The 22212-nt window shown below is 39.8% G+C and overlaps 1 protein-coding gene across 4 annotated transcripts in view; it reads left to right on the top strand.

The window, feature by feature from the left end:
• The window catches only part of LOC127455690 (CD276 antigen-like), a 160507-nt gene that overhangs the window by 31988 nt on the left and 106307 nt on the right, over positions 1 to 22212 (top strand). For all 4 annotated transcript variants that reach the window (XM_051723745.1, XM_051723746.1, XM_051723747.1 and 1 more), the window contains exon 4: positions 344 to 640. In XM_051723745.1, coding sequence (XP_051579705.1) covers positions 344 to 640 — 297 coding nt within the window. The remainder of the gene's footprint in view (positions 1 to 343; positions 641 to 22212) is intronic.

Genomic DNA, 22212 nt, shown 5'->3' with positions numbered 1-22212 from the left:
ATCATGTCAAGCTGGGTCCAAGGTGGCATGCTAGATCGCTAAACTAAACGCTGGACACTGCCACTTGGTTTCTGCTGCCCTCCTCCATCAGTGTCTTAATGTCTTTTTTTATTTTCTGAAACTCCATTGTAAGTTTCCAGAACTTATTGTGTTCTAGTTTGGTGCCAAAGTCAGCAATTACATGCTGATTTCCCAATTTACAGATTTTTATCCGTTACATCAACATTCATAAGTTTAAATCATCAAATCATCTTGTAAGAAATATGTATACTTTTAAGCACATCTGCACCAACAGGAGTGCTAAATACTAACCACTCTTTCCTCTCTCTGTCTCCACCACCAGCTCCATTCTCCAAGCCTTTGGTCACCTGGGACGCAGAGCCCAACCTCAGGCCTGGTGAAGTGGTGGCCCTCACCTGTGTGGCATATGGGGGTTATCCTGAAGCAGAGGTGCTGTGGCAAGATGGGGCTGGACGAAACCTTACAGACAACATTACCATCTCGCAAGTAGCCAATGAGGAGGGGCTCTTCAGTGTGAAAAGTGTTCTGACGGTGATTCTGGAGCCCAATAGCACTTACAATTGCAGATTGACCAATCCACTATTGGGGGAGGAAGGACAAGCATCTGTTACGATCACAGGTGGGTAGCTATAACATTTACTGAATTTTGTTGCATTTTAGTGCCAGACCCTACTTGCCTACTGTCTGCTCATTTCAGCTTAGAGTGTTAAAAGAATATTTCACCTCAAAATACCCAATTTCATGTTGTTTGTCACTTTTACTTGTTTGTAAGATTATAATGTCCAAGCTGCTCATTCCACGGAAAATAAAAATTATAACGACAACAACATGAGGGTGAGTAAATGATGGCTTTTTTTTTTTTTAGGTGAACTATCTCTTTAATATGCTTTATGTTTTTCAAAAAGAATCTGAAGTCAATTAAAATCTTAGCAGTGATGGCTTGAAAGACTTTCCTCTACATTTCTCATACCAAACCCAACCCATTTTTTGAATTGTCCAATTATTGTCCAGTAAGCATCGCCATCGGTTTTCTGCCATTGTTAAATCATAACAGTGGATGGTTATTTCACAGATTATTTCTTTGCAATTGGAATGGGCCTTCATCTGACCTTTTGTGCTCAGTTAAAGTTATGAACTCGGTTAGGAAGTTACAGAATTAGGATCTAGAGCACTGAGCATATTGGAACACATAGAACTCTGACTGGAACTATAAGTGGTGATTAAATCCTCTGCAATGAGTCATGTTGATGGATTAAGGCCAAAACTTGGTATCACTATCATAACTATCATCATCATCATTGTAGAACAGCTTCACAACAGGCGGGAAGGAGAACACAGGGAAGCAGGTTTTTCCTGGCTCAGGTAGGACTTTTTAATAGGTTACTTCAATGCTTTACAACTTCACAAACTCATCAGCTTCACAGGCATGTAGGCATTTAACACATCAGCTTCATAAACACGTAGTCACTTAAACACATCAGCTTCATAAACATAACAGGTTAAACATAACAGCTTCAGGAGCACCGTGGCCTTCTTTGTGCCAGACTCTCTCACTCACTTTGCTGGTGGTGTGGCTGCTTATATGCCGCTCTCCCCATGCTCACTGGAATTAGAGACAGGTGTCACACATAATCTAGCTCAGGTGCAAGTGCCCTTACCGCTTTCTCTCTCTCCGGACGGACGCTCAACCATGCCCCCGCTGCCACATATCCCCACCGCCCGACTCAGGCCGGGGAGACATCCGGCCTGTCTACCACTCCCCCCCATTTCTGGAAAGGAAGTCGGCGACAGCCATCTGTGCTCCCGGTCTGTGGACCACCTTGAACTTAAATGGCTGGAGAGCCAGATACCAACGGGTGATCCACGCGTTGGTATCCTTCATGCGGTGGAGCCATTGGAGTGGGGTGTGATCCGAGCAGAGGGTGAAGGCCCACCCCAACAGGTAGTATTGGAGAGTGAGGACCACCCACTTGATTGCGAGACACTCCTTCTCTACGGTGCTGTACTTCGTCTCCCTCAGTGAGAGCTTGCGGCTAATGTACAGCACCGGGCGCTCCTCTCCCTCCACCACCTGCGAGAGTATGGCCCCCAGCCCTCTGTCTGAAGTGGACCCCCGCAAAGTGCGGCTTTAACTTGCGTAAATGCCTGTTGACACTGCTCCGTCCACTGGACCAGGTCTGGAGCTCCCTTTTTAGTGAGATCAGTCAGTGGGCTGGTGACATCCGAATAATTAGGCACGAATCTCCTATAATAGCCAGCCAGCCCCAGGAACTGTCTCACCCCCTTTTTGGTCTTGGGCCTTGGGCAGGTCGCAGTCGCCACAGTCTTTCAATTTGGGGACGCACTTGCCTGTGGCCCAAGTGGAACCCCAGATACCGTACCTCCATCCGCCCAATCACGCACTTCTTAGGGTTTGCTGTGAGTCCCGCTCGTCTCAGCGATCTCAGAACTGCCCTCAGATGCTGCATGTGCCGCTGCCAATCATTGCTGTAAATGATGATGTCATCGAAGTAGGCAGCAGCGTAAGCCGAATGCGGTCTGAGGATTCGGTCCATGAGACGCTGAAATGTAGCCGGGGCTCCAAACAAACTGAACGGAAGCGGCACAAATTGGTGTAATCCAAACGACGTGGAGAAGGCTGTTTTTTCACGGGAAATTGGTGTCAAGGGGATCTGCCTATAACCCTTTGTCAAATCCAATGTTGAATAAAATCGAGCAGTGCCCAATCGATCGAGCAACTCATCAATGCGAGGCATTGGGTATGCATCAGATTTAGACACCGCGTTGACTTTTCTATAATCCACACAGAACCGTACAGACCCATCACTCTTAGGAACTATGGGATTATAATGAGCCGCCTAGAACACCATTTCCCGACGGCTCTGCATTATTAAGAGCTGGGTTGTATCTTCCTTTGTTTGAGCGTCCTGCGTCACTCTATACAACCGTTCGTTTATAATTGCAAAATAAGGATATGAAAGGGCGACACCCAGCTGGAGTTGTTGACCATCGATCACTCTCACTTGGTCAAAGACGTGCTTGAGGGTTTCGTCTCGTGACTGCTCCAAAGGGAAATCCCCTTCAGGAAATCCCCCGAGGACGGGAGGGGCTGCAGCCTCTCCCCCCCTCACATCATCCTGACGTGGAGCAGACGAAGACGGCCCTGGCTCCGCCTCCCCTGCCAGAGCATCGCACATCGATTTGTCTCATTGCTTTAGTGCAGGACCCATCCGCGCATATTCCCTTTAATACATTTCTAAATTCAGGTCAATTAGTCCTCAAAATCAGCGGATGGGTGAGGTGGGAACTAACCGCGGCCTCCACTCTATGTTTTGTTCCCTGAAATTTAATACCAAGGGTCACCACGGGGTAGTTGTGAATATCCCCATGCACACACTTCACCCTCACTATTTTAGCTGTGCCCAAAGCCTTGCGTTGAACCAAGCGTTGGTGGATAGTGGTTTGGTTACAACCCGTGTCCACCAGTGCTTGGTGAGTACCCCTCTTGACACTTACTGGTATCCATATGCTCCGACCCGATCGGGGGCAGCCTGCGGATTGTCGGGAATCCGGACCGCTGTTCCCAGCTCCATCACAGGGCATTGATCCCGGAAATGTCCCGGATCCCCGCAACACCGGCAGACCTGCCCAGGCGCCACGCCCGCACCTGCATTGGCGGACACTTCCACCTGAGGGGGAGAGTGGCGGGGCACTGTAGGGGCAGGGGGGTGTGTCCCCCACCTCGTTTGGGGAACTGGCCGCAGTGGTGGAGCTCCTCGCCTCTGCGGGGCAGGAACGGGCTCTGGAGAGAGAGCAGAGTGAGAGGGGAGGGGGGAACACACAGGGGGAGGGGGAAGAGAGAGAGAGAAGAAGAGGGCTCTTCTGCCGTCGGGTACGCTGCCATATGGTCCTCCGTGCGTTGGACAGCTTCCTCCAACGACGCCGGGCGGTGGCACTGGACCCACTCCGCCATTCCCTTTGGCAGACGAAGGATAAGCTGCTCCAGTAGCACTTGATCGATGACTCACACGACGTCGCGGTTCCCCGCCAGCAGCCATTTCCGGCACGCGTCTTGGAGCCGTTGGGAAAAGGCAAACGGGCGGTCGGACTTCCCCAGCTTTAAGGTCCAGAAGAGCTGTCGGTACTGCTCTGGACTTCGACCCACCCACCGTAGGATGGCCTTCTTCAGGTCATCGTAGGCTAGGAGGTTAGCCGTCGGCAGCTGTTGGGCAGCAAGCTGGGCTTCCCTGGACAAGAGCGGAAGGAGCCTGGCTGCCCACTGGTCACGTGGCCAGCTCCAGACCTCAGCCGTCCACTCAAAAAGGTCAAGAAAAGCCTCCGCGTCCTCTTCCGCCCCCATTTTCAGGAGTATGGGTGGGGGCAGGGGGCTACTGTTGTCCGGGATCGCAGCCGGGGCTCTCTCCTGGCCAAGAAGGCTCCAGATCGCATGCCGGTCCTCTGCTTGAGCTCGCTGGATTTCAAAGAAGTGCCGATCCTGGTCTTGGTGGAGCTCAAGCAGGGATTGTTGATGGTTCTGATGTAGGCTGGCGAGGGACTGGAGGATCTCGGCCAACTGGGAGGGCTCCATGGGGCGTACCTCAATGATCCCGGGTTTCGGCACCAGTGTAGAACAGCTTCACAACAGATGGGAAGGAGAACACAGGGAAGCAGGTTTTTCCTGGCTCATGTAGCACTTTTAATAGGCCACTTCAGTACTTTACAACTTCACAAACTCATCAGCTTCACAGGCACGCCCCCACTGCCACAATCATCATTAGCTTTGTCATTTACAGTTCTGTACAAAGAATCCACAAGCAAGAAACACGATCTTATCAGATTAACTTTCAATTAAAGCATGTTACAGTTACATTACTTGGGTTACACATAAAAACAAAACAAAATAATATTTATGTGGAATGCATTTAAAACACAAATTACACTTATATGTACATCTATTTGTATTACTGTGAGAACTGAAGGGCGTGCGCCCCATAATGAATCATTGTAGGGGAGAAATTAGTTGTGCTGAGTGTATGACCTGCGTATGTCAATGGACTAGGAGGAAATATAGACATTATTTATACAGAATTTGTTGAGCAAAAAAAAAAAAAAATTGTGGATTTAGAAAGTAACTTAAAAGTGAAGTTATTAGTATATGATTATTAGGAACTGTTTTTATGGAGTAATCAGCAAAGTAGTCTGATTACAATTTTTAGAAAAATAATTAGTAAATTGTAATGGATTACTTGTTTAAGTAACTTACCCAGTTCTGTTTGAGGTGCATAGTGTATGTGTCTCGGGTTATTAATGGCAAATATGTAAACTTCAAAACAAACTATGAATGAATATATTTTTAATTAAGGGAATGCAAAAGTGACACAGGCGCACAAAATGTAATGCTGACAACAAAGAAAATGCGGCACATAACAAATTTTTCCTTTTGCACTGCATTAGTCAATGTAATTTCATCCGCCTCCTATTTTTAGTTTTCTTAAGCGACATCAAGCCCAGCAAAATTACTGCTCGACATTATTATAATCACCGAAGTGTACTCATATTTATATGTATATAGCGTTACTAAAGTATAGCGCAGCAATAATGAATCATATTTATAACAGTTTTGTAGGCCAAGTGTAAATGGAATGTGATTACCCAATCGTAAAGCAATCCGATCGATCAAAATGCATGAAGTGACTAAGGCCCTTAGATACTGTACATAGTTTGACTATGATAGGCTTTCAACTTGTAAGTAAACAAACGTCATATTCCATGTGCAAGATGAGGGATTGTGCCGACCTTGTTTGATATGAAATGCATTTTCATTTGTTTACAGCAGCTGCTGTATGCTCAACAACTTTGGTAATTAAGTTTGAACTAGCCGAGCTAGATGTAGTTTGCATGGTTGTTTTTCTATAGCTGATATATTGTGTAATCAGGATTTGCTTTGAAGCTAAATGCTCCACATTTGATCAGATTTAGATCAGACATACATCACTAAACAGATTCATTTCTTGAGGGTTTGTAATTATTAGTTGTAAAATCTGAATCTGAAGAATATCTCTTTTAAAATGTTATCTCCCTAAAAACCCACAAGATCTGATCTGAATTAATTTCATTGCAGACTGTTACGAACAATAGTCAAGTCAACCTTTATTTATAGAGCACATTTAAAAACAACAAAAGTTGACCCAAAGTGCTTTACAAATCAATCAAATAAATATACAATGACAGAATTATATACTAGACTAACACAGCATGTTTTAATATCTTTAAAATGTGTAACTGCACTAGTGACACCAAAGAGAATTGCAAAAATAATGATAAAATGTTTTAATAATTTTAACACAAATTTCAAACATTCCTCCTGTCTATCATTGGTCAATCAAACAGGTAATCCAACCCCAAACTCATGTAACTGATTGAGCTGATGTTGTTATGGCAACATTATGTTTATCAAACAAACAGATTGCAATTATGTTTGGTGCTGTTAACAGACTAATCACCATTTAAAATAAAAATAGGAAGCAAATTTAAATAATTTTGAAGAAAACTTGCAATAGTATTTAGAGGACACAGGGTCATGGAAAACCTTGAAATACATTAGGGAATTTTAAAATTGTGAAAAGTCATGGAAATGACTACAATCTTAACAGTAATGGAAATGTTTATAGTGAAAATAAATTTTTATAGTTTTACCCAGCTCTAAAATATTTTGACTAGAACAACTGGAAAAGACCAACTAGGCATTCATTGGTCAGAAGTTGTGGGAACCTTGAGAACATAACATGCACACTGATGGCTGCATTGAGTAAGGCACCTCAGCTCAAGGGCTTTAGTTTTTGTAACCCAACTCACCTATAACACTAAGTTCAACTGCCAACAGTGCACAAAATCAATAAGTGAACAACTGTTATGCCATGTGTACAATGTGTTGTCTTCCACAGCTGAGGAAGCAGTATCTTTTGAAATTCTTTCTGCAGCCTAAATGTTTGCTGGTCAAATGTTTTTCTAACAAACTTTTCCATCGATGTACAGTACCGTATGTGTGAAATAGAAACTACTGATTTTATGGATTACCACTTGATTCACAGAATTTTGCAGTTTGTAGATCTTAATCAGGCCTCAGAATGTATTTCAATTGAGATATTGAGGACTTCTATTACTGAAGAGAGGAAAATATATGTAGTATTCAATATAGACTTTTTCTGAAAGAGCATGCAGATGACAATACTTCCTATTAAAATGTCACATTTGTCCCCAAAATCCCAATGAAAAATTTAAAAGTAATGCGGACATGCCAAATAATGAATGAAAAAAGTAAAAAAAAAAAAAAAAAGAGAAGAGAGGACACATATGTCTGCCAAAATGTCTTGTCAAGGTTCACAGTGAGAAAATTAACAACAGGAGGGATGTGTTCTTACCTGATGCCATTGAAAGAGGTCAGAGCAAACTTAATCTCAATCTCAATCTCAATCTCAATTAGCTACAAAATAATTAATTATTCTGTCATACTACTTCAACTGCTCATTTAATCCACTGAGGTATTATGGAAATGTGTAATTCATAGGAGAAAGTTCAAAATTTATTTATTTATTTATTCATAAATATACAGTATCTATGATGGAAGTGGAAACAGTTGATGGATGTACTGTAGAAAAAAAAAAAGAAAAAAATTGTAAAACTGAAAGCTTAAGTTTAGTTGCCTTATATTTTTTAAATAAAATCTGCGCCAAAGTTGCAACTTGCAGTGATAAATTTGAATTTAATTAATTACTGATGATGAAAATCGAGTTGAAACAGTGCAGTATGTAAGATTCAGAAACCCTTGTTATTAATGACACCTGTGGCCGTTAAGTGAACTGCAGCCAGCTACCTGTTGTTCGTGCTCGCGCTCGTGCATACACTCCATAGGGACACAAGCGAGAGAGCATCAGCCAAAACAATGACGTAATGTACAAAGAGACTGAACATGATTCACTGACATCATGCTGACAGATAAGGTAGCAGAATTAAAATTACACAGTTATGCTACAAGTTTTACTACAAACTTTGAGACTAAACTAAATCTACTTATCAGCTAACATAGCATACTGATACATACATACAGCTACATACTATCGAACTATACCAGAGAGTTTACTGTTGCACTGCACTGCTGTGTTGCACTGTTTATGTTTTGTATGTCATATGTTGTACTAATGATCAAGAAACCAGCGTATTTGCTTAAATTTATCCTGTATACCTGACTTTTAGTATAAAGAGAAGATCGTTGAAATTATTTGGAAGTTACGAAGCAAGGTAGCTTGCAATTTGTCAGCGTTACCAGGCAAGATCAAGTTAGCTAAAATTACACAGATCAATCCTTATGGCACTATATTTCACATGCTTTACAGTTATGTAAGCTTACATGTCCAATAAGAAGAACGCCAATTCAGGGTCGGTTTTGATCCCCAAAAACGAACGAAGGTCCCTCCAGGAATCAAATGCCCTGCCGATGTTCACTCTAGTTTTCGCTCGACCATGATCAAGTTCCCGCTTATCCAGACTGGATACAGTAGATTTTTTTTGGCTTACTCTGAGTTTGTATAGGAGTCTGTGTTGTGCTGGGAGCCGGATGTTTGCTGGATTCCATCTCTAAGATAACGTTACCTAGTGTTGCAGACTGTCTGTTGACGCTGTTGAATAGTGGAAGAGAAGCTATTACTGAGGCAAGGCTCTCGGGAGTGCACATAAACGACACATCCTTTGGATTTTCCCGGCAAAACCGACCCGTTCCCTTCGCAAGAAAATCAGTCTACAGGCTTTAATAGGCAACCTAGGAAGTCCCAGAAGGGCTCATTTTTTAAGATGCGTTACAAGCCGTTCACACATTGGCAAAAAAAAGGTGAATATTACATTAAGATTTTTACATATTGCAGCTTTAAAGTAAAAAAAAGAAAACAAATTTAAATGAGAAATTACATAAATTATAGTAGCAAGATAAATGGATGGAGATAAAGATTATGTTATAACAACTTACCTAATAACCAATGCATGCTCATCATTGTCTTTATCGGGGTTGGCACATTTAGGCATTCACGGCAACATTGGCACATGGACGGGTAATCATTTGCACACGATAAGAACGACAGAGAGTTATAGTGTATGTATTATTTTTATTTAGTTGTTTATATTAAAATGCTAAAGTCATATCTGCATGCAAATTGTCTCTTGCAGTAATACTTCCTCATAGTCACGCAGCCTTACTTAGTTAAGGTAGTTGTGTGTCCTAAAAGAGGACCTGAGTCCTGCGTTTACTTACAGTTATGCAAGAAAATGTCTTCGTCAATCTGCAGCTATCGACCTTGAGATGCTGTAAGAAGAGCAAAACTGGAAAATGAGGTAAAAACACAGAGAGAGAGAGAAATGTGGTGAAAACAAGAACACTTATAAAGAGAGGGAGAGGCCAAATGAGGGGCAGACCTCTGACTCTGTCTCAGAAAAGGGCGAGTACACTCATAGGAGCTAATGAGCTAATGGCGATAGACATGGTCTTCTTGTGAACCAGACCCAGCTCATAGCAATTCCTGTTTTTCTGGGGGGCTGTTTAAAGGTGAAGTGTGTAATTTGTTGATATTAAAATACTTTCTCATATCTCAGCATAAAGGGATAGTTATTAGTTGTCTTTGCACATTAAAGGGACAGTTCACCCCAAAATAAAGAGACTGTTATCATTTACTCACCTTAATATGCAGAGATAACTATAATACATTTATTGGTAGGTTTATTTCCCTAAAAGTTGTAAACACTGTGGCGCTATCAAAACATTGCTCTGTTTGTTTGAGCATCCTGACCAACCCGACATGGTAAAATTGGTTTAAAGAGGGCCTATTTATGCTTTTTGGGATTTTACCTTTCCTTTGTAATATAGCTGTTTGTGCATGTAAAAGGTCTGCAGAGTTGCAAAGTCCACACCAAAGGGAGTTACTCTCTCCCACAGAAAACACTGCTCCTGAACTGCCTGGTTTGCAGTCCAGCCATTTGTTCTGTGACTTAGCTATGTCACTATGTAATACAATTGCATAATGAGCACCTCAGGAATGCGCTGCTCAGGAAGCCTCAGGAGCTGATACTTATGGTAGGGGTGTTACATTTCTGACACACGCTCTAAGCGGTTGACCAATCACAACAGACTGGGCCAGCTGACCAATCAGAGCAGACTGGGCTTTTCGGAAAGGGGGGCTTTAAAGAGACAACGCTACAACAGAGCGTTTCAGACAGAGGGTGAAAAGAGGTGCTGCAGCAATGTACAGTATGAGACAAATAATGTGTTTTTTGAACATTAAAGCATGTAAACCTATTCTAGTAGACCCCCAAAATAAAATTATGAACCTGTAAATGAGTACTAAATGGGCTCTTTAAACAATGGCGTGAGATTGGTGCGAGACCAGAGATTATTTAGCAGAGATGGGCCACTTCTATTAAAATGAATGGGAGAAATTGGAACACTCAATCAAGGAGCTCTGAGGGCCCAACGGTCAACGGATGTAGAAAGGAAGTCCCGCCTTACAGGTAAAAGAACCAATCACCTTTTAGATACAGACATCACCTGTCAATCTAGAATGTGCATGCACATTAGCTATACAAGCCAGGATAGTGTTTTTTTTTATCATAATATGAGGTAAAGAATCACAATTTATGATATCAGTAGTGTCAGATTTTATTGATGATTTGAAATATGTTCTTTGATCATAAACCGTTTTATTTATTTTTTTTTGGTCTTTCTCCATTGAAGTAGATAGGAGCAACACTGGCATGACTGAAAATAGCCTCCCGAGATCGTTCCAAAAATGGCCGACAGTGGACTGTCTTGCTAGAAAGACTTTGGGCGAGACTATATGTTTATCTGACATCTGGCAGATAGAGGGATTGTTCAGGAAACCTGTTTGAAAACAGTCATTATTTTTGCCATTTCTGTGTGGTGTCACTAGAGGAACAGAAACTACACAATTCACCTTTAAAGACTAAAACAGAATGTGTAGGTTTCCTCTCCACACACAGGGCTACGCCACTTCTTTCAAACAGCTGATATCTCTGTCAGTATAATGGCCTCACTGGAAAAGCACTTTTAAAGTCCTTCAACATGTCAGGAGCAGAGGAAATGGAAAGTGTGTATGTGTGTGTGTATGGATGTTTTCAATAGACACCTCTGTCTTGCATCACATAGGGTAGATTAATCGCTGTCCATCTCTCTTTGCTGGCACAGCATTCTGGGTAAAATCTGTGAGAAAAACAGAGAGAGAGACAGAGAGATAGAAAAAAACAACACTAGTCAATAGAATGAGTTGGGGAGGATGCGCTCAAGAAACAGGAATGCTTAGAAATGTAGCCATGGTGATTTTGCTGTGAATAATGTAGCCATGGCGATGTTGCTGTGGTGACTCATGTATTAATGAACTGATGCTGATGTTATCACAGAAATGGTAATGGTTAGGAATAAGTTGTAGTGTTTTAGCCATTTTACAAAACACATGGCTACATATTTTTCCTCTCCTTTAGGGTAGAGTTCACCAAAACATGAAAATTCTGTGATCTTTTACTTACCATCATTTGTTCCATATCGGTGTGATTTTCTTTCTTCCATGGAACATAAAAAGGAGTTATTCAGCAGAATGATGATGCTGGTTTTTCCCATACAATGAAAGTGAATGGTGACCATTGTAACGCTATATTCCAAGTCTTCTGAAGCCATATGAAAGCTCTCTGTGAGAAAAAGACTGAAATTTAAGTCATTTTCAACTGATAATCTTTCCCTCTGCCGTAGCTCTCAAGTCTCATTCACATTTGTGTATATTCAATAACATGACGAAGACTTTCAGTGAATAATGACTTTTTGTCAGTCATTGTACCACATAAAGGGATAGTTCACCCAAATCTGAAAATGCTCTCATCATTTTCTCACCCTCATGCCATCCCAGATGTCTATGACTTTCTTTCTTCTGCAGAACACAAATGAAGATTTTTAGAAGAATATTTCAGCTCAGTTGGATCATACAATGCAAGTGAATGGTGACCAGACCTTTCAAGCTCCAAAAATCACAAAAGGCAGCATAAAAGTAATCCATATGACTCCAGTGGTTTAATCCATGTCTTTAGATGATTTCTATCCGATATAAATTGGTATATAAATATCCAGTATAAATCTCAGAAATATCACATACTATTGTATTTTGAATTAAGTAAAGCTGAAGCCACATATTGTTATAAAATGATACATTGGGAATTTTGTTTGTTCTCTAACTTTGACTTGGCCCAGCTGGACATTCATCTATTAGGTGTGTCATGGTACTCCTAAACAAACTAGAACAATACCAACTGAGGATGTTTCAGTGGTTCTAATGAGCATACTTTCTCAGATATTGGAACTAGTGATGTCCAGTTCGTGAACGAATCGTTCTTTTGAACCAGTCCTTTTTAGTGAAAGAGTTAAACTAGTTCACCAGATCGGACTGAATCGTTTGAAACAGTTCGCATCTCGAGTCAACACTGATCCACAAGTTGCTCTATCTTAACCTGTCTCTCGGATGTGCCTGACACTCCGAATCAAAATGAGCCAATAACTGGCAGTAATATGATCCTAGAACTGGTGATATCTGCTTTTGCCAACTGTTCTTTGCAATTAACCGCTCCAACTAGTTCACAAATCGGACTGAACGCTCGGGTTGCAACAGCTCTCGAGTCAACAGTACAATGAGTCGCTCGCAGCAGTTCTCGAGTCAACAGTACACCGAGTCGCTCGCAGCAGTTCTTGAGTCAACAGTACACTGAACTGAGAATCGCCTCTTTTGGAGGTGTCCGACATACTGAGAACCGCTGAGCTGCTGACATTGAGCATGTGTGTTATTAAGGGGCGAAATGTATGTTTCAAGTGTATTTTGCTGAACAACAGAGAGTGTAACAAATAAAACATACTGGAATGTTTATGACTTGATTGTATTATGTATGACGATGATCCAGTCTACAGCTCTCGAGTCAACAGTACACTCACTGATCCGGGGACAGCAGCTCTCGCGTCAGCAGTACATTGAGTCGATCACAGCAGTTTGCAAGTCACCAGTACACTGAACTGAGAATCACCTCTTTCGGACATAATACTGAGAACTGCTGATCAGTGAGCAGCTGATGAGCATGTGTGAACTGAGGACATGAATGAAGGGGCGAAACGTTTCAGTCGAGAGATGTAAACAAATTTTACTATTGAGTATTGTGCATGCAGATTATATCTGAAGTTGTTTCTGTAAAAAAGTGTGAGTTGATTAAGACTAGTTTAATCACTTTTTATACTTTAAACGTGTAGAACATCCACATTTGTATATCAATGTCAGTATTGGGTGCTTTAGGTGCAAAACTTTAATGTAGGATGTATTGTAAGATCACTGAATGAAACACTGATGACAATAAACACCCTTATTATTATAACTTAATTAAATAAAATGTTATAATCAGCAATATGCCCTTACATGTATGTCTTTATTGAATATGTTTGTGCGTGTTTTCTATGACGCCAGTATATTAGCATTATATATAGTAACGTCATTACGTGATGACATAAATTAACTGGTGAATCGTTTTTTTTTAACCAGTTCATTGAAACGAACCGTAAGAAAGAACCGGTTCACGGAAAAGAATCGGACTTCCCATCACTAACTGGAACAGCAAAGATTATTTTATAGAGATATCATTCTTTGGCAACAAGAAAACTTTAAATGCTTTGTCAAGCTGATATTAGATTAAACTAACAAAAGATGGAATGGAGTAATCAGAGATTTTTGAGATGCGAAGTTCAGCTGGAAAATCACACAAAATAAGGTTGAAGTGTTGATTATTGGCATAAAACTTGGAATTAAAGCATTTTTTAAAGGACATAAACAAATCTGAGGAGGAATTGGATGGATTCTTCACCAAAAGGGACTACTGTATTGGTAACCATTCACGTGTACATCCCAATTTGTGTTCCATGGAAGAAAGAAAATCATCTATGTTTAGAACAACACAAGGTTGAGTAAATGATGACAGATCTTTTTTATTTTTGGATGAACAATCCCTTTAATAACCCTACAATATTTCACTCAGGTTCACAGCCAGTGTTCGTGGGAAAATTACATCACTGTGTTTTTTCCTTTATTGCTTTCTCTCTCTGTCTGTCTCTTGCTCTCTCTTTCCCCTATGTGATCATCTGGTCTTCCACTTGTCCCAGAAAATGTTGCCTCCTAAATTGCTACCTGACAGAGCTCGGCTGAGCTAACAGTAGCCTAAAGAGTCAAGTAAGCAGACAGAAAGAAAATGAAAAAGATGCACAGAGAAGGAAAGTAAGAGAGAGAAATAGAGAGGCAGACAAAGCAAGAGATAGCGGCAAGAATGAAACCCTTTATTAGTCCTTGTCTCCTTCTCACTGGTCTAATTTGAATGTAATTAGCGCACTTTTCACAGTAAACACTAGTCTGATTGCTTATCGCAAGACCATGGTGCTAAGCAACACAAACGTAGGGAAACAAAAGCTGTCTAAGAGTATTTTCACACTATAGCTTTTTGTTGTGGTTCCGTGTTAGAGTTCAGTTTGTTTGGTTGGTATGGAAGCACCTGAGTGGTTTTGAAAAGGTGGCCTCGAATACAGTTCATGTGATCTCTAGTATGGTTTGCAATTGGTATGAAAGCAATCGGTCGGAATTGAACTGCTATTGGTGACATCATTTGCCTCTATGTTTGTTCCACAAATATTATAGCTGCTTTTCTCTAAATAAATTGCCTTTGGAGAGCAGCTCCCATTCATTGCATCTCTTGCAATACATCTGCAGCTACAGTATATACAATTAAGTAGTATGTGAGTGTAGAGAAACCGACTCGATTGTGTCAGTGCGTAGTGGGAGTAGATGGTTCGAGCAGAGCTCTTTTGGCACACTTGTGGCTGGGGCATTTTGAATAGAAACAATGGATTCCTATAAAGCCGTTCATACCTGGAGCGAACATTCGGTAGCCGACAAAGCAAGTTTTTTTTTTTTTTTTTTTTTTTTTAGATTAGTGATTCGCTTTTATTTCTTCATCAGCCGAGGAAATGCCCTGACCAATAACATATAACATTTGGATTACATGTCAAGAGCCACTGCAGTTACGAAAACCAATGGAACTGGTGTCACTAAAGCACAGAAAGCTGTTTTGTCCACCAATATAAATGCTGAAGTAATTTGATGAAGAAATCCTGAAACAGCATTGAGTAATTATATTGATATTGTAAATGATATTGCTGCATCACTGCCTTGCATCCCCTTTAAAAAACCTCTCTGATCTTATGTGGATTGTCTTCATAATATATTTCATATTGATGCATTTTTTGCTTTTGCATTTAATCTTACATGAGTTCTCTTACATCTCTAATATAATATATATTGTGGCATCTTTGCCTTTGTATCACTTTTTTAAATAAACAACTTTACAGCTCTTAAGTGTTTTTCATCGCTACATATTAATAATATTAATACTGTTGCTGTGACATGTAGTGCACTCTGTGTGCCTTTGTATACCAAAAACTTGGTGGTTTCTCCACCAAATTAGGTAACTGTTACTGCTGTGCTGTTGTTGACAGTTGTTAAAAGCTGTACTGTCATTAACAGTAAAGTATCAAATAATGGGTCAGACTGAAGATAGGTTTTGTGTTCAGATGTTGTCATGTTTAATTTGCAACATGCAGGGTTTTGAACAAAAATATAATACAAGTATATGTACATGGCAATAAGAGACAAACAGTATTGTTCCAAATGACAACATTTGTTTTAACAGTCATTATGTGTGTGCATTATGCAGTGATTTTAAACCCTCAGACTGCGTATACTTGATAACAGTGTAAGTCAAATTTTATAGCAGGTGATTTGTAATTGTTTGTGAAAGTGTCTCGAATGTTTTCTTCCTCGTTGAGCAAATCACACTCATCATCACTGCCGCAGCTTGTAGAGAGATGCCATTTATTTTAGACCTATCTATTGTCTCACTAGAGGACTTGCTTGTTTGTCTTTCGTACTGAGATTCCATTGTAGTTCTTCTTCTTATCCGTGATGGGCGAAGGATAGACCAGCTGAAAGGTGCTTTGTGCCACCTATCGTACCGGGATAAAATTGCTTGTTGATTAGCATAACCTCTTGTAAAGGCGATCATTCGCCTCGCTTTTAATGCGAAAGGGCCATTCATCTGCGATTTTTTTTTGCATTATTGCATCACTTCTGGTGTGCAAAGGCCTCTAGTCACCATTTAATTTCATTGTGAAGAAATGATGCAATGAAAGTGAATGGCCTTTTGTATTTCATGGAAGAAATAAAGTAATACCGGAAAAAACATGAGGTTGAGTAAATTACGACAGAATTATCATTTTTGGCTGATCTATCTCTTTCAACCTATAATACCTGTACATATTGGTATAGAATGCCTAAGTCAAATTCTGATTCTGTTAAAATTTTGTGCTGTGTTATTTTCAGCTGTTTAATCTATTTCACTCTGAAATAGTCTGTCACATTACAGAGGATGTGTATAAATGCATTTGCAAATACTTTTTCATTTTGTCTCAAGTAAATCTGCTTTTTATTTGGTTGTGTATAATTAGTCATAAATGCTTTATAGAGGGTGGTACACCAATGGCTTCTTTAGAGCTAATTTGTAACCTCTTCTCTCCATCCCCTAACAATTTTCCCCCTTTTTAGTGATCTGGGTCAGGCTGTGTATAATGCTCCCATAAAAATAGTGCCAAAACATGTTACACCTTTCATTAGTTTTGCAGTTTTGCTGCTAATGGGACATGTGTCATTGATAAAGGTGAGCTTTAGGTAATTGTTCTAAAATCAATCTATAATTGTAACTAATCAATTCTTTGTAAATGAGTCGTTCAAGTGCACATCAGCAGTGTTCAGAGGTAGATTTTTAAGTGCAATCTCCATTGTTGTTTGGGGCCTTTATTTTTTATTTTATTTTATTTATTTATTTATTTTAAACACTCTGTTTTTGCTTAGGATTCAATTATGTTTCCTGTCAGAGAGAAAGACTAAAAACAACTGTATGTCTTATATTGCTTTTTATGTTGTTATTTTTTGTTATTGTGAGAACAGCTATTGAATCTAAAAGGCTGTTTGTGTTTTTGCATATATTTTTTTTTTAGTTAATCACAATTAATCACAGATTTTGACACTATATACTTCTTTTCTTGTATTTTTTCTATTTTATTTCCATCTTAGGAAGAAAACAAAACAATATGTAGCAACATAATGTTTTATTAACATTTTCCAAACAAAGCCTTCCACAAAAAGAAGTCTAAGTGGGAGTTTGACTAATTGAAAGAACTAGTCCCCACATAGATTGCATACTCATTGCAATGGGCATTAAATCTCTTAAACTCTCATCATCCACACTATTAATCTGCCAGTAGACTGTGGCTATCCACTTTCCTACAGCAATCGTGAAGCTGCATTCATGATTGGCGTCAGGGCAGCCTCACCAGCGTCAAGCACCACTTTGAACTCACCATGCACCTTACATAGGCTGAAAAATACTTGGTTACTGTCACAAGTCCCATCTGGGCTTGTTTCGTACATCAAATAGTGCTAAGAGCTCCGTTCTCCATCATTTTATCACTGACAGGGAAGCGCTGTCAGAGATTCTTTTATTTAATGAGATATCAACCTCCGCGGCTCTATCATAGGAGAGAGCGTAATGGTCAACTTCAGCGTGTTATGACAGTTCCGCTCATATAATGTCTATGGGACCACCGCTTATGCTGTTTTGTGCTAAGCTTGTAGGCTCTCCTTGGTACAAGGGCTCTGGCGCTGTGGCGTGTACGTCAGTGTAATGACTCCGGGCGGACACATAAAGTTCCGTCTTTCACACCAGTGTTTACGCTGTATTGACGATAAATGCATTAATCGCGATTAAGAAAAATGAACGCGTTAATACTGTATTTTATAATATATATATATGTATATATATGTATATATATATATATATATATATATATATATATATATATATATATATAGTATGTATATATATATATATATATATATATATATATATATATATATATATATATATATATATATATATATATGCTGTATATATTGTTTGTGTGTTTGTGTTGATGCATTCACTGTTAGATCCTGTTTGAAATGTGTCATCTGCTTTGCTCAGCAAGATAAAATCATGTTAGTTTCAGCACTTTTAGGGAACACTAAAAAAGAGAATAGCCTCCTAAAAACGCCTGATCCATACCCTCCTGAAGCTTTCTATTCACTTATTTACATCCTGCACCTCCCATAGACACACACACAAATTACTGCTGCACAAAGTAGGTGTACAGCCTTTGCAAACTGCTTTTGTTCTTGCCTTTGAAACACTTTAAATTATTGTCTGCTCTGTGCAATGAAACACTGTCTTTGTGTCTAATGTAGTTTCAATTAAAGGTCTGCTCTGAGTTGCTCCGAGATTAGTCCGCTCTTTCAATTTACTCCAAAAACTATAAAATGATAAGAGTGTGAAATCACGCTCATACACTCACTGAGCACTTTATTAGGAACTCTATGGTTCTTATAAATTGCCCGACGTGGTCTTCTGCGGATGTAGCCCATACACCTCAAAGTTTGACGTGTTGTGCATTCTGAGATGCTATTCTGCTCACTACAATTGTGTAGTATATCGTAGTACAACTACGAGTGTATATCTGAGTTACCATAGTCTTTCTATCAGCTCGAACCAGTGTGGGCATTCTCCGTTGACCTTTCTCATCAACAAGGCTTTCCGTCTGAAGAACTGCTGCTCACTGGATATTTTTTTTTTTTTTTTTTTGGCAGCATTCTGAATAAACTCTAGAGACTGTTGTGCATGAAAATTCCAGGAGATCAGCAGTTTCAGAAATACTCAAACCAGCCCGCCTGTCACCAACAATCATGCCAGGGTCGAAATCACTGTGATCAAACCATTCTGATGGTTGATGTGAACATTAACTGAAGCTCCTGACCCATATCTGCGTGATGTTGTGCATTGCATTGCTGCCACACGATTGGCTGATTAGATAATTGCATGAATATGTAGGTGCACAGGTGTTCCTAGTAAAGTGCTCAATGAGTGTATATGGCCTTACCATGGCCACCACCATGATGCCCTAACAATAACTTGCATCGTTTGTATAATTATAAATCACTTGGCCAATGCTTCTGGAATTCAACTCTTAATCGTGGTGTCATGGGTTTAAGCCACACACTGGGTGTGTATGTTTTCTTTTTTTTTTTTAATGATGTAATATAATGCATAGCAAAAATACAACATACAAATTGCGCTCACTAATTTTTATGTGAGTATGATTACTTCCTGGTTTACATGGGACTGAAACCCATGTCATGGAGTGAACGTGATTACTTCTTTCCTTCATTTTTACATCCATCTGGATTTTAATTTGGGAGGTCATGCTCCCCAAACCTCAAAACTGACAATCTGCTTGATCTACCCTTTGAGAGTTGAAAATACCTTCACAGAAAGTTCCTCAGAGGAGTAGAACGGTATCAGAAAATTGATAGTTTAGGTCATTGTAACTAAATTCAGCATGTAAGATAATCCTGTTGAACTTTGGACAGTTGTGCTGCTGTCTATCATAACTATGAGATATAGAAAGAGGGGATGCTTTGAAGTTGACCCAAATGTGTTTAAAATCTTGAGCACATAGGCTCATGCTTCAATCCATTAAATGGTGTGGTGCTGTTCTTTAATCTCACTCTAGGCTGCTCTATTTAACACCGGTCAGGCAAAGAGTCAACATTAAGCTGCCAGATGTGCTAGACATAAGTGAGGATACATTTTGAACTCTCAGGTCACATTAAGCGTTTCTTCTCGCCTCTAGCTTGTCCAACTACTCGTGCCTGTTTCACCCTAACACACCTCAGCTGTCTCTTTTCCTTGCCTTGTGCCTTTCCTCATATTAACAATGTCTTTAATATCTCCAACACCTTCCACAACTGTCTCACTACATGCCCCATGCATGCAAATTTTAAACTAGCACACATTCTGTACACACTAGGAATGAACCAATATTAAATTTCTAGGCTGCAATATGTGAGACATGGGTTCTGCTCTCATGGAAACCATGAAGTAACCGAGCGATTCAGAGGTGTTACGCTCAGTCCCATACAATTTTTCCTAATGGCAATAGAAAATGAATAGACTCCTCCAACCCTGCCTGAAAACAGTCCTTCCAAGTGCCACATCGTTAAAATCCACTTGATACGCCAGAACACAAAAGTCCACTACATATTCCTCGATCGGACGATCTCCCTGGTTGAGGCAAAGTAGTTCCTCTGCTGGGTTCATCTTTTGGTCTAGTCTACTGTTACGCTCAGAGGAAGAGAACAACAGAAGTGGAGAACCTAAGTGCATAATTTATATTTTTTTATCCCCTTTTCTCCCAATTTGGAATGCCCAATTCACACTACTTAGTAGGTCCTCATGGTGACGCAGTTACTCACCTCAATCGGGGTGGCAAAGGATAAGTCTCAGTTGCCTCCATTTCTGAGACAGTCAATCCGCGCATCTTATCATGTGGCTCGTTGTGCATGATACAGTGGGGTAGACCAAGAATGTGAGCCTCAGTTGAGTATTTATAATGTTCGTGATGACATGATAAATGGAGATCAGGTGAGCGTAATTAGTATTCAGGAGAGTTGGAGTGGGGAAGAGAGGGAGCAGAGACTGATGAGGGCCTGACAAGAGGTTGAATTTTTCTCTTTAAAATTACATTTTTACTCAACTGACTGTTAGGTTTAGGGTTGAGGTTAGGGTTGACAAAATATGCTTTCCTGTTGACTGTATTACATCATATGCAACTAAAAATACAACCCATTTTACAGCACTTAGTGATTTGAAATTAGTAATGTGCCTGAAGCCGAATACCTTATTTGGAAAGGTACGAACAATGACTTAAAAACAAATAACGAATTCTACAGAATAATAGAATAAATATTCGTTAGACTGATTATCCACCGAGCACAGGGATAAAGTGGCATTTTAAATAAACATATCTAAAATGACAACACAATGGTGAGTCTGTGAAGCCAGTATGACTAAAGTATAAACTTTATGAATGAAAATGCACACAATGTGGATTTTAAATTCAAATCTGATGGCTGTGTTGCAGTCTCCATTTATTGTGCAGGAATCTGAGCTTGTCAAGGGTAGCATTGACTAAGGTACTATATCATATTTATTTTCCAACTAAAAGTTTATGTTAATGTTTAAAACCTGTTGAGCGATATATACACAGACTGTTGTGTAATGGGCTGTATAGGGCTGGTATATCATCACAGTGATTTTGTTGGCTGTATAAAATTAAGAAATATTGTGAATATGACAATTATTTTAATGCACTTTTTTTGGACACTTGATTTCCTAAAGAGCACATCATTAGACTATTTCCTGATCCTCCAGGGCTGCACAATTGATCAAAATGACATCAAAATCGTAGTACATATGTGATTATTAAACCACAAAAAGCTGAGATTAGGCCAAATGAAATAAATAGCCTACATACTTTGTGTGTGTTTCATGATAAATGAGTGATGCGTTCTTCATGTTCATGCGTGGGGCAGAGCGGTTCGTGTATACATTACTATTGCATAGGCTAAAACAATCCTCAAAGTAATTAAATTAAATTAGTAAAGCTAGTTTTTGCACACCTTGTTCATTCACAGAAAACATGTTTTAGTAAAAATATATGTAGGTAAATAATGCATTTTATAACTGTATTGTTGTATATTTGTGCAATTAATTCAAATACAGATACAGATAATTTTACAATTGCAACAGATGCAGATATAGATAACAGCTTCACTGCACACCCCTACTAGTAATGCAGTGATATGGAATTTATAACCATAACTGATAATCATTAGCTTGTTGTGGCAGATACAGATAACTGAGAATTTTACTTTTTGTGTCTTAGCCCTTTCAGCTGGATTGTCAAGCGAATTCATTAAATGACTCTCACATATCATAGAATAGGTACTTTACAATGCATCTAATCAAATCAAATTACTTTTATTGTCACACAACCATATACACAAGTGCAATAGTGTGTGAAATTCTTGGGTGCAGTTCCGAGCAACATAGTAGTCGTGACAGTGATGAGACATACCA

The sequence above is a fragment of the Myxocyprinus asiaticus genome, chromosome 18 (assembly GCF_019703515.2).
Source record: "Myxocyprinus asiaticus isolate MX2 ecotype Aquarium Trade chromosome 18, UBuf_Myxa_2, whole genome shotgun sequence".
Classification (NCBI taxonomy): domain Eukaryota; kingdom Metazoa; phylum Chordata; class Actinopteri; order Cypriniformes; family Catostomidae; genus Myxocyprinus; species Myxocyprinus asiaticus.
The sequence above is the reverse complement of the archived record's forward strand: the minus strand, read 5'-3'. Positions and strand labels throughout refer to the sequence as shown.